Consider the following 17,457-nt stretch of genomic DNA (forward strand, 5'->3'; position numbering starts at 1 on the left):
ATAGTCTTGGTTGGGTATATTCCATGAAATTGAGCATGTGATCTTTGGATTCCATCAATTAAAGAGTTGCTCCTCATGCTTTGAGTTACATTGACTTAAATTATAAACAATTGGCTTATTGTTAATTTTAGTCTTGCATCTTTGCATGCTTAGAGCTCATATATATACATATGAAGATATGTGGTATAAACCATGAAAAGATGAAGAAATCAAATAAATGAGTTGTAATCTAATTGAACTTGAAATTCTTTACTATGATCATATATGATGTTTTGAAATGAAATTTGCTTGAATTGAGCCTTAGGAATGAGATTGGGAAGTTGGCTTTTTGGTGATGTTCGAACTACAGAAAATAGGACAAACGACCGCACGTGCGGGGCCCATGGCCGCACGTGCGGGAGGCACAACTGCACGTGCGAGGCTCACAGCCGCATGTGCGGAAAACAGGGGATAGGAATGGAACCACACTGCTAAAAAGGCAAGTACGGCCCGCACGTGCGGCGTACCTGCCCGCACGTGCAACAGGGACTTCCGCACGTGCGGCCAAAGTTGAGAAATTCTATAACCTCCTTTTGTTTTGTTTGACCCTCAGCATGTGTTAAAATGCCCATTTGATGTTCCTACAATACATTTAATTTCATGGAACTTAACGAATCAAATGCTTGAGAAATAATGAGACATAAGAGGAAACTAAAGGGAAATGACAGACTTACAAGTTATGTGCTATGTGTAGGGCATATACCGAAGAAGACCATTGTTCATCCGCATCACTGTGAGTAATAATAGTGTAATGATGTATATCTGTTTCGATGCATCTCTATTCCTGTATTTTTTGCCTTTGAATTATTATACCCTAATTGTACTTGGCATGTTGGAATCATTGTGCTATAGTTTACCTATTATGACTGTGAATGGCATATTTGGGATGAGTAGTGCTAGAATTCATGTAATTTTGTTGGGTACGAATTGTGTTTATTGCAATGGTATATGTCATGTGGGTTATGGTTTGATGGAAATGATTCAAATGGCATCGGTATGGACCTAAGGTCGCTTTGTCTATTAATAATGATGGGCCTGAGGCTGTTTTGTATTATGTTGGACCCGAGGCCGTTTTGTATTATGTTAGGCCTGAGGTCGTTTTGTATTCTGTTGGGCCCGAGGCCGTTTTGTATTCTGTTGGGCTCGAGGTCATTTTATAATGCGTTGGGCCTTAGGCTGTTCCGTCTCATGTAGGCCCGAGGCCGTTTTGGAATATGACGAAGGAAACATATAAACGTTAGATAAATATTCACTAAGACATATATATGCCTATTCACACGAATCTCTTTACATTATTATTGTTCACTGAGCCCTGCTCACTTTGTTTTGTTTATACATGTCTATGTAGGTGACCAGCTTGAAGGATAGTCCCAGGTCAGCTTCAGGAGCCTTTTTGGTGGTCTATTGTGTTTAGTTTCCACAATTGAAGCTTTTTGGTTGGTCCCTTTTAAGGTCACATGTTTTGCCAACTTTTTGGTGGCTTTTATCAAACCTATGGCTACTTTGTAGAAGTTTTGGTTACTAACCTATGTGTATACTTACATGGCGTGGACTAGCTTATATGTATATGTATAATTTGTATAATGATCCTGGCATGTAGACACAAGCTCAATGGACAATATTATTTTGATATTTGTTTCCACTTAAGGCCCCGTATTTGAATAGATATTATTCTTGAAATTTTTGTTTGGAGGCCCAAGTACAGGCCGGTCATGGACCAAACTTTTAGGGGCGGGTTTGGATCGTGATAGTCATCCTCTCGGTCGGTCTTCTCAGTCAGTCTCTCCTTTTGCAGTCGGCCATCCTCTTGGTCGGTCTTCTCGATCGGACCCCCTTTCGTGGTTGGCTATCCTCTCGGTCGGGCTTCTCGATCCCTTTCGCGGTCGGCCCGTCTCTCGGTCAGTCTTCTCGCTCAGTCCCTCCCATTTTCTTTGCGATTGGCTCTCCTCTCACTCGGCTCTACATACTCCCCATCTTCCTTCTTATTTCCTTTGTTGGACTGAAACTATACTTGGGAATGGGGGACTACTGATATCAGTGGGCCCACAGAGGCTTTTGGCCTGCCATTTAGAGCCCAATTCATGGTTCAAGCACTAAAGCCCAACACCATTGAAAACCCAACGTTGCACCAGGAACCAATGGCATCTATACACTTGTCAAGAGGAGAACCTGCCACGTAAGCAAACAAAGATCCTGCAGAGTTATTGTACCACACATCAGCCATTAATGAGGCTCCTATAGCATTAAATGCGATAACCCCGTCACGTCGAAATGGGCAGCCTCACCATGAATAAGGCAAGCTAGAGCATAGACTTAAGGCCAACATGACAGGTTGGAGTGGACAAGGAAATGATGAACAAAGGATATAAGGAGGCTTATAAGACAAACAAAAGGTTAAGTTCTCTATTCTTATTCTCTCTCTACGCATCATTAATATCTCTCTCTTCTAACTTGGATGTCGGAGGGTTCGCTGGGGGACTCCCATTCCCCGTTGGACACTTTTGCAGGTATTCCGGTGAGCTTAGTGGCTGGGGAACGGTGTAGGAAGCGTGGGTCAGTCGACTCGCCCTCCAGAGATCAACAGTATCATCATTTGTAATTAATTACTAGATTAAGAATTAATTAATAAGTTTTGTAGTGTTTGTTTAATGGATTTTTATATATATATATGAATTGTTATGGGTTTTTTTTTTTTTAAATATAAATCTTTACTCTTAGAATTTATCTTTACATACTTTGGGGTTACTTTTACTTTTGTTAGGGTTTGGAATCAAAGGCGATTGAGCGAGAGAGGGGGAGAGGGAGAAGGCGAGAGGCGAGAGGAGAATGAAAGGCGGCGAGAGGCAAAAGGAGAACCATGACGGAGGCGGAGAAGGCGAGAGGAGAGAGAAGAACGATGACAGAAGTGGAGGCGAAAGGCGGTGCTGATGCTGTTGCCGCCGTCGTTGCTGGTGCTACTGCTGCTGATGCCACTGCTGTTGCCAATGTTGTTGCTACTGCTGTGTTTTTGCAAGAAAAGAGGTAAGTGATAAGGTGGCATAAATGTAAATGTTTGGGAATGACAAGGATATTTGAGTAATTTTGTATATCCGTCCGTGTTTCTCACAATCTGAAGCAGCTGTTGGGCAGCTTTTGAAAATCAGTTTTTTTCAAAGGAAAAAAAGATGAAACAAATTCCAGCTTTTTGATTAATTTATACCAAACACTATTTAGTTGAGATAACCTGTAACAAACAGGGCCATACTATATATATTTATAAAACCTATTTAATTTCTATTCCCTTTATCTTAGAACCCACAGAATTTTCAGAATATGCCATGTACCAAATGTAATCTAACATTGATTTATGGAAAATTAGGCAGATTATCGGTTTAGACTAAGGTCAACAATGCAATCCTATATTTCACTATATTTGTTGTGTTCGTTGTCCAAGACAAGATGTGAGTATGTTTCAATTTCGTTTTACAAAATGGGAACAAAGTTACAAACACTAGGTGGGCAATAATCAAACACTTGGTGGGCAGAAATTTTAACAATTTTTTTATAAAATTTTTTTTAAAAAAATAATGAAGAACTTCATCCCAAAACACAAATTCATGACAGTTAATTTCAACAAAAGGCACTAACCAAGCTCATAAACAAATATCTAAAACACAATTTTTAATGAAGCAAATATATGACAATGGAAGAAAGAATTGGATTTCACAGCAACTGGAAAATGGAAATTGAAGAATGTCATACCTCTTCTGTTTCGTTGACAAAACGCAGTTTATTTTGCACCAACGCAATGAAACACTCTACACCTCTTAACATCGTACAACTTGTGTAACAAGCCTGCGTGAAAAGCTACAACAACACAGGTGGCAAGAGGTGATGCACAACTTGTTAGAAAATAGAGACGGAACTAAGAGAAGACTATGGGAGGTGATGACCCTCCGGTGTTTGTCAGAAATACTGTTTGACACACAACTTTAAAATACATATATATATATATATATATATATATTATTTTATACATAAAATGGCCTCTACTATAAAAAAATATATATCTCATTCTTCTCCTATCTTGCATTCTCTTTCTATTTTGCACCATTTTTTTTTTCATCTTATTAGATATTGTTTTTATGATATTTAAATTTTTTTCCTATGTATATATATAATTTATATATCATATTGTACGTACATGTGTGTTTGATCAGCAATCTTCAAGGGGGGTGAATTGATCATTTCAACTAGGTTATTAGACACACACTGGTGTTATGTTAAACACAGATTTTCCTGCTTTTATAGATAGGTTATTATAGATATAGATACAACTACAATAGCAGCAGCCGTTGTGTAATAAATTATTTAAATTTAACTTAAAAATTTAATGATGAATTTTAATTAAAGTTTAAAATTGACTTATTTATCGTTTAAACAAATCTGAATCCAACTTTAATGGAGCTCCACTACAAACTGACAGAAAGAACCATTGCTCTACTTGACGGGTTCTAATTCAACTTTTTCAAAAAATACAATTATAATAATACATAGTAACAAATTATTTGATTTGAAAACTTAATAAATTTCAAAATATATTTAAGATTGAGTTCTTTATTTCAAAATAATTAGTATGCTATTTAAGTTTAGTTAAAAAATTCAACGATTCTTAAAATGTATTCAAACTAACTTTATTCATATAACAAACTGATATTAATTGAATTTTAATGAGTTGAATTCAAATAATTTAATAATAATGTTACATCTTTTTAATTTATCACCCCTAAATCACTCATAATCACTGCTGGAAATTGAGTTTTTAGTGGCATTTAAAAAACGCCGCTATAGCTATCAAAAACGCCGCTGATTGTTTTTGTGACGTTTAGTACCAAACGCCGAAGCTGCGGCCGTCGCTGTAGCTTTATGACGCTTTAAAAGCGTCGCTATATCAGTATATGCGGCGTTTTTAAAAACGCCGCTAAATGTGCTGCATAATTGTACAATGACGTCACTACTCATTTATCGACGTTTTAAAAACGCCGTGATAGGTCAATTTTATTTTCAAAATGTAACCGTTGGTATTCTATAGTGACGTTTAAAAACGCCGTTATAACTTCATTTTTTTAAAAAAACAAAAAAAAAATTTGTGCTAATTCTATGAGATTTAACCCCAAAAAAATACCTTTTATAAAGATGAAAAATATATAATATATTGACTAAATTTAAGTAAACATAATACTAGATCAATTCATGCGCTACTCTACATTTTTTTTTCTTTTTTTCTGCACAAAATGATGATAAAATGACAGGACACAATCTGAAGTAGAGAGCAATGAAGAGACATGATTGAGCATTAGAAGTGGTTTTTTTTTTTTTTTTTACATTATGAGTTCAGTAGGATAGGAATGAATATATGCAGAGTCCATTTGCCAAATCTTGAGGGAGGCTATGATGTTGGCCTCAGTAGCATTGTTGAACAAGAAAATTTTTGCATCCTCATAGATGGCCTTCGTTGGATATATCCGCGAAGTTATGCACGTCTTCCCGCGTTGAGCGAAGCTTTCTACTATCGAATGATTCACCTAAATTAAAAATGACCCCACATTTTAATAATCCAAATTTGATTTTCGATAAATTTTAGGATTTTAGTCAGCAAATTATTATTTACTAAGCAAAATGATTTTTTTAACATACCAATATTCTCATGCTGAACTTTTCTCCTTTGAGCACTGGAACTGTGCTTCTGTAAATTGGTTTCATCACATCTGTTGCCTTTGAAGACCTACACAAAAAACAGGTGTATCGGCGAGTCAAGTTGTGGTTCATGCCAAAAACAGTCCTCTGATTAGGGATAGCAAAAAAATCCCCGACCCAGCAGTTCCCAACCCTCCCCGATTCTAATAAAATGAGTTTGGGGAGGGTAACCCGACCAGATTATGCATACTATAAAAAACCTGACATATAAATTACATAATTATAAAATGATTTTAAAGATTTTTTTCTCTCTTCTATTCTCTGTTTTATTGTATATTACATCTCTTTTCTTTCTTCCTTGACTCTGATCGCACACTTAAATCAATGTTAAATCATTGTCATCTAGAACTATCAAAATCACATTATTACTATTCAATACTAAAAATATAAGACATAACACTAAACGGGGCAAGTAGGGTCGGAGACTAGATTATATTATGTAGGGAGGGCCGAGGGGGAGAGGAGAGTCTGGTGGATAAGGTCCAATATTCACTAAACAAAGGTGGAGGAGGGTAGGGGTCAAAGACTCATACCTGCCTTATTGCCATCCTAACCTCTAATAATACTAAGCCAATGTTTCGGGTTGGAGAAAAAATCAGAATTATATGAAAATAATGGAGGTTTTCAGAGATGGATGGAGATTCTACCTTCAAAATGATTGTTAACAAGGGGCAGGCAATATAATTTTCAAAAAAAAATTAAAAATTATAAGGATGGACTTATATAATTTGGTAATACTCATAACCAATAAAACTATAATAAAGGACAAAAAATGTTAATTAATATTGAGTATGTTTCAAGTGCACAATGAAAAGAGTAACAAACCTTGATTCATCAGCACAGAAGAAAGTCTTCAACTTGCCCTCAGCTCCTTTGGCAACATAGAAGTAAATGGGAGTCTGCTCAGAAAGGCTCTCATCTGCAAGAACCAACAAACCAAACGGTCCAAGAGCACCCTGGTTTGCTGCTCCACCGGCAGTGCTGTAACTGAACATCTCCATCTCAGTTACTACACATTGCTATTTTAAAGTAAGGCTATAATTTGAGTGTGATTGTCAAAATAAAGAGAACACAACATAGAAGATTGCTTACAAGCTTTTAAGCACAAACAAACAATTTACCAACGAAAATTTTGTTTTCAGAGTCAAGGTCTAGGAACTGATCATCCTCAATCTTCTTCATTAAAATTTTGTTTGCCTAATACAATGAGAAGAGCTTGAGCATTTGAGTACATGAACGATAAGTTTTCACAAAAACAAATAAAAATATACCTCTATGAGTTCCTTCTCATGTTTCTTATACCTCTATGAGTTCTTTCTCATTAAAATTTCACAAAAACAAATAAAAATATACCTCTATGAGTTCCTTCTCATGTTTCTTATAGAGTTCTGCAACTCTTCTCTTGGCTTTAGCATAATCTTGAGCATTTGAGTACATGAACGATAAGTTTTCAAGTTTAGACTGCCAGAAGGTGTTAGTAGATTAGCAAAATAGTGGGTGCAAAGAAACATAACTGCAATGATAGTGTAAAATAAAATCACACATAACAGGAGCATAGTTACAAAAATGACAGAAAAATGACTGTGAAATAAAGCATCTCAGAGTAAAAGCAGTTTCCAGTTTTGGAGATCTTTAGATGGCTGATGACTTGGCAGGCTGGTACATCACAAGATTAATTTTAATAAAAGCTGGATTCACAATCTATGATGTATCATCAAATAAAGGTCAAGGAACAAGATCAAGCATCATAAACCCAATGTTGCAACATCAGACTTCAATAAAATAAATGAAGCACATAGGAAATGTGCCAAGTTGAGATATTTATTATCAACAGTAGACATACATCAGGGTTTTTAACTTCAACATTGTCTAGCTTGGTCATGGAGAAAACGTATGGTGAAAATTCAACCCAAAGACACAAGAATACATTATGAAACATTGAATTCAAATGTAAGCCTAACAAACAATCATGTGGGAATATTTTCACCCTGCACACACACAACACACACACACACACACACACAAAATACCAAACTGTAAAAAAAAAAAGTAATAAATTCTTCATAGCAAGAGGAATATTTTCATTTTGAAAATTAAAAAAACAGAGAAAAAAAGAAGAAAACAGAGTAGTAGAAGGTTGGAAACTAACCTCATCATCATCCTCCATACTTGTTTTCTCGCTTCTTAAAAGCTGATTTTAGAAACAACAAACAAGCAATTGCTTCCTTTCTAGATAAAGGTTTTAAAGAATAGAATCGCCAACTATATGAAACATTATCAGAGCACCATAGATTAGAGTAATAGCTGAATGGAGCATACAGATTGTGAAGAATCGATCAAAAGCTAAAAGCCCTATCTTGTGAAGTAAATTTCTATAAACCCAGTATCATTTACAGTATTGATTCCCTAAAATTGGGATTGAAAAACATATCCCCAAAAAAAAGAAAAGAAATTAAAACTTTAATCCCAAACTTGTAAGCCAATTTCCAGCTCCAAAGTCCAAACCCTACCAAAAATATACATAGCAAATAGTTGGTCATTAAGAGAAATTACTATAAACCCACTATGGTTTACAATGTTGATGATCTGGAAACTGTGATTGGAAGTGGAAACTCCAAGCTTAGATCAGGGTCTTCATAGGCATTGCTCTCATCCTAAAAACCCCCAAAATTCAACTATTTATAGAGTGAATTATATTGGTTATGAAAATCTAAACCCTAGCTCAATTCACAACCCTGATGATCTCAACTTGGGTTTGGGGATTGAAACCCTAAAACCCTAGATCAAGGTATTGAGATCTCCTTCTCATCCTCAAAACCTTAAAAATTTGAACAATTTATAGGGTGAACTGTTTGGTGGGGAAAGTGAATCGATAAAATCGTACGCAAATAAAAATTGATTTATAGTTTCGATGCGAAGATGGATATAGAGATAAGAGAGTTGGTGGGGAGAGAGCATGTGATATGAAATTGGGGAATGTATGTAGATATTTAAACCCTAACCCTAGGTCCACGGGGACGAAGGTTGGTGACAGTTGTATTACATAGGGATAAAAAAATAATTCATTCATATAAAAATACAGATCACTATTATTCACCCTAACAGAGATCCTAAGCTATAAGATTAAAGGTGCTTTAGCAATCAGAGCTAAAAGATTAAAGGTGCTTATAAAAACTAATGCTTTATGTTAGTACTATTACTTTGTTAGTTCTTCTTCTTCTTCTTCTTCTTCTTATTCTTCTTCTTCTCTTTCTTTGAAAGGTGAACCTATATTTAATAAGAGCAAGTATTGTAATTAATAAGATATGATATTTGTCAAAAAAACTGATTAAATGATTACTCACCTCTTGGGATGTGACATTGGCCGAATAGTGGGATGACTACTAAGTGAATCCACAACCTATAATTCAATAAGAAGCTGAAGTTGTATATTAGCTCTAGGTAATTGGAAAAAAAAAAAAGCTTTTTAGCTCTGCTGCCATAGAGTATTTAATTCAGTAAGTGGTTAAAACAAGAAGATGACTCACATTAGGAGTATTTAATCGTGTTGCACATCAGAAGAAGCCACAAATTAATAGTTATTACAAGACAATTGAAGACCGTTGTGTTGACATCCCAAAGGCCAAACATCTTGCCATTCGAATCAACACTGTTAGAACTGGAAGTGATCGCAAAATTGTTTATGACTAACACCCTCTTAAAATTTTCAAAACTTTGTGATCAATACAAGAAGTCCTTCCAGAAAATGTTATCAAACGGAGCAGTAATTGGTTTTGAAAGAAAAAATAATAATCATCAATTGAAAAATAAATAAATAAATTATAGCAATTGGGCTTCTAAGAGTATAACCTGCCACCCAATTAAATTCCCAACCTTGATTTCAATATGCTACTTTGCTAAACAAATATATTTTTTAGCTGACTTTTCACTGCATCTCTCATAAAGCGTGCGATCTCCACTTGGTCACCCTGGCCATAGAATTTAAAGCAACTTTTAAATTACAATAATTCTAGAGACACAACTCTAACCATGACCCTTACACATACCTGCATGTAGGGCATGTGGGGGATGTGGTTGGAATTGTGTTCCCTAAATTTCTCTTTAACATATTGAATTGAACGCTCTGAAAAATGAATTTGATGTATTTACATGAAAAATCAAACCAGACAAGAAAGCTCCTTACTCTGCTTTCTACTTCTCTAATTTCATCAGTTTCTGAACTGATAATAAACTGTTTCATGTCATTATCAATCAACTTGCATGCTGAGTCAAAGAAAAACAGAGAAATATGATTTAAGTTGTTACTAATAAATAAATAAATAAGGAAACAACATATCTATAGTAAGAATTTTTTTTTTATAAATGATGCCAAAACTCTTTTAAATACTAACCATAAGCTATATTAATGGCTGTTTCCATCTTGTCCCCTGTAAGAACCCAAATCTGATTCCAGAAATAAAAAATTATTTGTTCAAAACCGATGCATACCTCATCCAATTTTTTCTCACGGCACTATTAATATAAAGGAACTATTTGTGATCCACCCTTGAGCAGGTCAAATACTGTAACAGTGTGATCCCTACCTCAATTGAAACATAAAGAGAAATGGGGATAATTGGTGAATACAAAGTAATTAGGGTAAACATATCTAAAAAAGCAACCTGTAAAAGAAATAAACAACATCAATAACGTGAGGGCACACCGCCTAATTACTAAAGTAAGGAAAAAGAGGTTGAAGAGCTTTGAAGTTAGATTTCCTATACAAGAGTTGAGAAGATACAAAAGCAGAAATAATGAAAGAAAATTGTGTTACTCACAATAGTAGGAGGCATCCATTTGATATCCCAAAGGAAGTCTGTATGTTCCAACAAGCTTGGTACCCGTTAAGTGGTGGGTGGAACATTGGCTGGTCAAGCAAGTCTGGAAAGTAACTTCCAATAAAACCCTGGTCTGCGCCATCTGGGTTATTTCTCCCAATGTCCAACTCATGAAGCATGTCATTAAACACCTTCATTGATGGCTGCAATTCCATATTCCAAATAAAAATCTCAGTTTCTATAAAACATGTAGCTTCTTTTTTTTAAAATTGTTTTTATTGGAAAATCAATTCGTTGAAATTTTGTTGATATTCAAACATGAGTTTTGAGAAGCTCCAAGGGAAGAGTGACAAAAAGCTAAGCTAATTTTATCACTTTTCCATTCCCTTTTCCTTTACTTCCACAAATCCCTGCTCAAATCTAAGATCCAAACTCAGTGTAAAACATCTAAAAGAACTCTATAAGAAATTGTATTAATGTTTAGTGAATCGCATCTCTGAGCAGTACACCATCTAGAACATGATTCAGAGGAGGTAGATTTGAGTAGCTGTAGGAAAACCCCAACACAAAAATGTAAGAGGACCTCTAATATTCATACTTAATTTCACAGCAAGTATTGCACTCATATCATCTGCAGTCCGAAAATTCATTCCCAACTCCAAAACCTGCATTTAATGAATTTCAACTATTATTCTGGCTACGAAACAGATTATGACTAGAAGTAATACATTATTGACATAAATCCACCATGACTAAGACAGTATTACATACCAAGTGGTCGTCATCAGTGGTTTGATGAAGAACCCTCATTTCTGTGAACACAGGAGGTGATCGTCCCATATACAGATGCTGAACCAGAAAAATGGAACAAGGAAAGCAATTAATCGTATTTAGGAGGGTAGACTCGTACCACAGTCCATGGTTTGTACTTCTCCAAGAACCAAGGTATGCTAGGGAGGAGAATTTTCTGTGAAACAATGGGCTCCATACAAACAGGCCAAATCTTTTCAACCACATGGTTCAACCACCGCACAGTTTCAGAATCAAAGAGTACCTTTAGAAAAGCAAAAAAAAAAAAAAAAAAAAGTTGAAATTATAAACATTTATACATATTCATACGGGCAAGAAGGTAAATTCTCAGAAGGAATCTCAATATCTAACTGCATACATATATGTACATAGCAACATACATACATAGAGATAATAAAAAAGATGCAAAGAAAAAATGCCACATATTTGTTCGAGAAGTTAACTTTTTTATCCTCAAATTATAAAGTTGTTAATACAACTTCAACAGTATGTCTTCCAGTCAAATTTGATCAGGTAAAGCAGTTCAAAACAACACAATGTTAGGGTCTTCAAGTTTTGGTTTCACTGCCCTTAGTACAAACACCAAAAAATCACCATGAACTTTCTTTATTACCCATACTTCTTTCCATTACATGGTAACTAATATATACTCAAAAAATCATAATCATCATACAACAAATAAAAGCATCAGATTGCCTTACCCAATTATGAACAAAGTTGACTTAATTAAGGTTTATTTTCGAAACCCAGAAAATTAGGATTTTTGCTTATATGGATTATGACAGAACAATGTTAGGGTCTTCAAGCTCTGGATTCACTGTCCTTAGTACATAAGATTATTAGTGGTAGCCAAAAGGAAATGGGACAATGATGACTTATGATTAAGGTAGGTGACTTGGTTTTCTCTTTGTGAGGGGTGTGAAAGAAGGTTGTTGCTACTAAGTTATGTTTGATTCTCAAGAAAAGGCAAGAAAAAAAGAAAAAAAAAGAAGGTGAAATCATTTGATTTTTGCTTGTTCACTTTAGGGATATTGGCAACAAAGTGGCAATCCCTTGTTCAGAAAGCTTCATTTCTAAGGCAATATGATCTTTGTTTCATATACTAAACATCTTGAGAAAAGCTCAAAGCAAAGACCAATGTGTGATGATTGTTTCCAAAATCAAAATGACAGCAAAACACTAAAGCAAGAAACTTATATAGCATAAAGGTTAGCCACACATAAACCCATAAATTCTATGACGATGTTTCACTAAGCCAATAGTCAAAAGATCTTTTGGAGTCTTACCATATTCCTTCTAGGATGCTGAAGTGGTGATTTTGCAGACAAAGATGAGGAATCACAACCAGCCTTTGCTTTATTTGAAAAACTTTTAGTATTTTTAAAGGGGTCTTGTATTCTTGCACTCTTTTGAACAATATATATCTGCAGAAAAAATAAGTTACAGATCACAGAGAGACACATCAATTTCATTTATTACAGATAAACATTAAACAAATTATTACAGATTCAATGCCTTTAAAAATTAATACTGTTACAATAATAACCTGGTTAGCCAATCTAATTATTCTTTGAACAAATCCATTTTTTTCTGATGCGGGCAACAAATTTGATTCAACAAATGGTCTAGTATGACCAGCAAAAATTGACGTATACCTGTTTGACCAATCTGATTATGCTTTGAGTGGCTTGTACTGAGCACATTATTCTTATTGGATTTAGGAAGTGAATGAGCACCTGACCTTGAAGCAGGTATTTCATTTTTCCGACTCAACTCTGCACCGAAAGTGTAGTGTTTTTCTGCGATCGATCTATACAATTAAAATCAATTAAAGTTTCACTTCTTTCTCGAGAACCGAGATTAAAACTAGAAACTCTCAACCGAAACTCAAAAAAGAAAAAAAAAGAGTTGAAAAGTAGTAAAATTATGAACACGTGAGAAAGGAGAAGAAAGAAGAGCGATGAATTGAGAAAATGTAGAGAGGACATAATCGAATCAAAAGAATACAGACTCACGAATACCTGGATCAAAGCATTGCACTGTTTACGAATGCCTATGAACTACATAATGCCTATGAGAATTGCACTGTTTAGAGCTGAATAAACTTAGAAAATGAATAAATTTACTCGTCCATAACTGGTAAAAAAGGTTATCCCTAATCAAAGCATGGGAAGAAAGTGAGAAGTCAAAAGCAGAGAACAACTAAGATTTTTTTCAAATATATGATGTTATTTCAGAGGTAATGAGAAGTTTTCTCAGCAACCAAACAAAGGATCGAAAGCACAATCTAGAGTTCTGAGATTGTAGAGCTCTGAGATTGTAAAACAAAGGACCGAAAGCACTAACCTCTGATTGAAGAGATGAAGAGTTCCAAATCGAACTTCGAAATCACGGAGCTGAAGCAGATTTTGAAGGATTCGATTGGTTTTTCTGAGATTGTAGACGGCGGTGCTCAAAATCGAACTTCGAAATTGCAATCGCTCTGAGAAACTACGAGATTGAAGCCATACGGTTGCAGATAGGTTGGGTCTGAGAAACTTAGAAATCGCAATCGCTCTGAAGAAGAATCGAGAGAGAGCAAGAGAGTGAGAGATTTGAGTGAGTGATAACTTCGAACTTGACGGCGGTGGGTTTTCAAAATAAAGGTGTGGAGAGACAAAATAGGGTTCGTCATTTGGAGGCGCTTCCAAGCGTCTTCTATTCATAAAACGGGGCCGTTTTGATTAACAACAAAAGCGACGTTTTAAAAATGCCGTTAATTATTTAAAAAAGTGACGTTTCATAAAACGTCGTTAATTAAACGCCGTAAAATTTCTAATTTCCTGTAGTGAATGATGTGACATTAGGGTTAAACTCTCATGTTTATCAAATTAAAATTTGACACTTATCAAATAAATTATTATAAGTAATTTTTAAGAATGGTAAATTAAATGTCTTAATTATCTTTCATAATTTAATTAATTTTACGGTAATAGTAGCATGATGAGGATACGTCTTGAGACAACATTTGGGATTATACAACCATGGTGCCTTTCTTTTTTTTTCCCTTTTGTTTTTTTTTTTTAGACTTAAATCAAGAATGATTGGAGAAAAAAAATAGAATTGAACTAAATTTTTTTGACTACTTTTTAGAGTTTAATCCAATATTAGAACTCCCAAATTAGTTCATATCAGTCACGGACTGATAAAATATGATATAATTTAAATATAAAATTTAAATTTATTAGGACTGGAATATGACCTACAATTTAGGGTGACTTTATCTTAAATAATTTTTTTATACATAAATATATATAACTATTCATTTAATGGTTTTAAACATAAATATATAGTTTTTTTTTAAACTATAGTCCAAACTTTTTAATAAGTTTGCATAAAATAAGTCCATATTTCTTATTTTTATTATAAAAAAATATTTACAAATATTTATTTACTAATTTAATAAATAGATAGGTCAAATGATTCATATAAGTTGGGAACAGAACAAGATAATTTTTAATGATTAGTTGAAGGACAAATTGGCGTAAATCTAATGTTAAGCCAAAATTTAATATCACAAGTGAATCCTAATTTATTTTTACGTAAATCTTATAACATAAGACAAATTATAATTTTTAAAATTCACAAAACATGAAAAAATTATTATATTGACAAATATGATTTACCACAATCACATGATAAATTAAATTTACAAAACTCATAAGATGAAATGTATTTATATTTTATCATAAATATAATTTTTGTGATTTATTTTTTAATTTTTACCACTTAAATTATGACATATTTATTATTAAGAACTTAGCACACAATTAATGACATAAGAATAAAAAAAATTCTCTTATATCTAACTGTGATAAAAATAAATAAAATTTAATTAATTTTAAATTATTATTTAATTTTCAAAATTAATTTTTAATTATTTATTTATATTTATACCTAGTACGGATAATTATGCTAATTCATATAGAATGAAAACAAACTAAATAGGAATCGATTCCTTTTTCTTTCCCTCTCCCAATCCAACCCGCTAACCAAGGCATGAGTTTGATTGGTCTAAAAAATTAGCCATCACAAAAAAGTGTTATAATGTGCTGTATATATCACTCCAAGTGTATATATAACTCCAAGGGTTAGTTGAGCTAGTAAAACAATTATTTGCATGATCAAAGTTTTTGGGTTTAAAATTTATACCAACCTTTTTATTATTGGACAATTATTACTGTATTTAAATAGATTAAATTCTGTTGTGTACAAAACAACAACAAGAATAAAAGAAATAGATAAAATGAGAGAATTTGTTTGATTACCAAAATCAAACACGAAATAATAATAAATAAATAAACCACAGATTTTATTTTGTTACAAAAACAAAAATAAAATCTGATTAAATAAACAAATAAAAAACAGAATAAAATTAAACAACTTACTTGGTTAATTTATTTGAATAACTTTTCTGATCAAGTCCAGTGTTTAACACTGTGTCCTTAAGACAGATTCGTCCTCTCCACGGTGCTTTCAGAATTCGGACGTCTATCTCCCAAGATGAAATGATCTACCACAAACAATAGCAGCACTACTAATTGTTTGCCTTACGAACACACTAAGTGTTTACACTCTTTCTTTCGAAAATAAAATGCAGCAAGATGAAGAATATAATTAGCAGAAGTGAAATACGAAATTTCTGAATTGAAAACATCAAATGAGGGTGGTCCTATTTATAGAAGTGAAGGTGGCTCTTGGTTTTGAATTGAACAAGTATGTGGCTCTTGGTTTTGAATTGAACAGGTATGATACCTGTTGGTTTTGAATTCAAACAGATAGCAAACCGGGAAGGGCTCTGTTTGGATGAGCAATAAATCCAAATCAGTTTAATTCTGTTTGAAAACGGGAAGGGCTCTGTTTGGATGAGCAATAAATCCAAATCCGTTTAATTCTGTTTGAAAACGGGAAGGGCCCTGTTTGGATGAACAAAAAATCGCCCTGTTTGGATGAACAAAAAATCCAAACCAATTTAATTTGAATTCTGGATTTTATTTTAATAAAAAATAAAATTAAAATAAAATCCAGAATTCAAATGTTTTTGGCCCAAAAAGATTAGAAGCCCAACCCAACCGACCGGACGGACGGCGGCGGCGCGCGTGTGTGGTGATTTTTGGGTCCAATGGGTCTAGCCCATTTTGCCCAAAACCTCTCCCTCTAAAACACTTGGGTACCCCTTGGGGCACACCCCAAGTATCTCACCCTAAGCCTTATAAACCCTTTCAAAACTTCCCACCAAATCAATGTGGGACAAGCCAATTTACAACCTTAAGGAATTTCCACCAAAACTCCATTTCCATGGAGCACACTTTGGCTTCAATTTCCCATTCACTCGGTAATGGTTTTGAGCAACCAAATATACCACGTGAATCACAACGCGGCATAGAACGCGTTACCACTTTGACCCGAGTAAATCGACACTCGGGGCCCACCTAAAAAATAGACCGAACTTAGGAAAAAATTCTGGTTTTATCCAGAATTTTATAACCATTTCCAACAATCCCCCACATGAATGGAATTTGATGACAACGGAAATGCAACAATATGCAGACTTTAACGAAAGAGTATAAGTCGAAAATATCTTGCATCAGGATAGGTAGTTTTCGGCTTTGAACCTTCCCTAGTGATAACCTATCGGACTTACTAGCTAACCAATGGACGCGATGCCTTGAATTGTTCAGCCGTTTGTGTAAGCCAAGACAATAGATTTCACACAAAATATCTTCTAACACATCGTGGTTCTCACTGTTGTGTTTATTTTGGCCTTGAACGCGCCTGGTTTTCATAAGTGTTTCTAGAGAATTTAGCCTTTTCATTCTCATAGAACCGGCCCCAGTTCAACACTCATATAGGTGATTCTTATTGTGAGTATCTCCTTATACTTATCTTGATTTTATGTCTTAATCAAGATATAAGTAATCATTAAAAGCAAAGCTTATCCTTATACCCCTGCAGACAACATATGTTGCAGATATCACTCTCACCATAGGAATGGGTAGGAATTTTAATCCCTTGG

At 34.3% G+C, this 17,457-nt stretch overlaps 1 protein-coding gene across 2 annotated transcripts; it reads right to left on the bottom strand.

Moving 5' to 3' along the window:
• Positions 1–6,923: 6,923 nt before the first annotated feature.
• LOC114301267 (uncharacterized) lies at positions 6,924–14,140 on the bottom strand. Of its 2 annotated transcripts, XM_082892525.1 has the most exons (8): positions 13,058–14,140; positions 12,689–12,826; positions 10,593–10,795; positions 10,167–10,218; positions 9,925–10,038; positions 9,649–9,743; positions 7,129–7,236; positions 6,924–6,972 (listed from the first exon to the last, which is right to left on the bottom strand). In XM_082892525.1, the coding sequence occupies exons 1-4, from the start codon at positions 13,160–13,162 to the stop codon at positions 10,173–10,175; spliced, it is 492 nt and encodes a 163-aa protein (XP_082748651.1). In that variant the 5' UTR covers positions 13,163–14,140; the 3' UTR covers positions 6,924–6,972; positions 7,129–7,236; positions 9,649–9,743; positions 9,925–10,038; positions 10,167–10,172. The 2 variants fall into 2 exon arrangements, with proteins under 2 accessions (XP_082748651.1, XP_082748650.1); XM_082892524.1 differs by lacking the exons at positions 6,924–6,972; positions 7,129–7,236; positions 9,649–9,743; ... (1 more) ...; positions 10,167–10,218; positions 10,593–10,795 and having other exon boundaries at positions 12,171–12,826; positions 13,058–13,212; positions 13,749–14,140.
• Between the last annotated feature and the right edge of the window lie 3,317 nt (positions 14,141–17,457).

This window comes from Camellia sinensis, chromosome 10 (genome assembly GCF_055761805.1).
Source record: "Camellia sinensis isolate YWXY chromosome 10, ASM5576180v1, whole genome shotgun sequence".
NCBI lineage: Eukaryota > Viridiplantae > Streptophyta > Magnoliopsida > Ericales > Theaceae > Camellia > Camellia sinensis.

What these genes read in the sequence shown, in the direction of transcription:
- LOC114301267 (XM_082892524.1), bottom strand. Translation starts at nt 14,107, where the DNA reads ATGAATAGAAGACGCTTGGAAGCGCCTCCAAATGACGAACCCTATTTT. An exon ending in CTTCATCTCTTCAATCAGAG is followed by an intron (nt 13,213 to 13,748) that starts GTTAGTGCTTTC and finishes TTAATTGTATAG; the next exon opens with ATCGATCGCAGAAAAACACT. An exon ending in TAATCAGATTGGTCAAACAG is followed by an intron (nt 12,827 to 13,057) that starts GTATACGTCAAT and finishes TTTTTTCTGCAG; the next exon opens with ATATATATTGTTCAAAAGAG.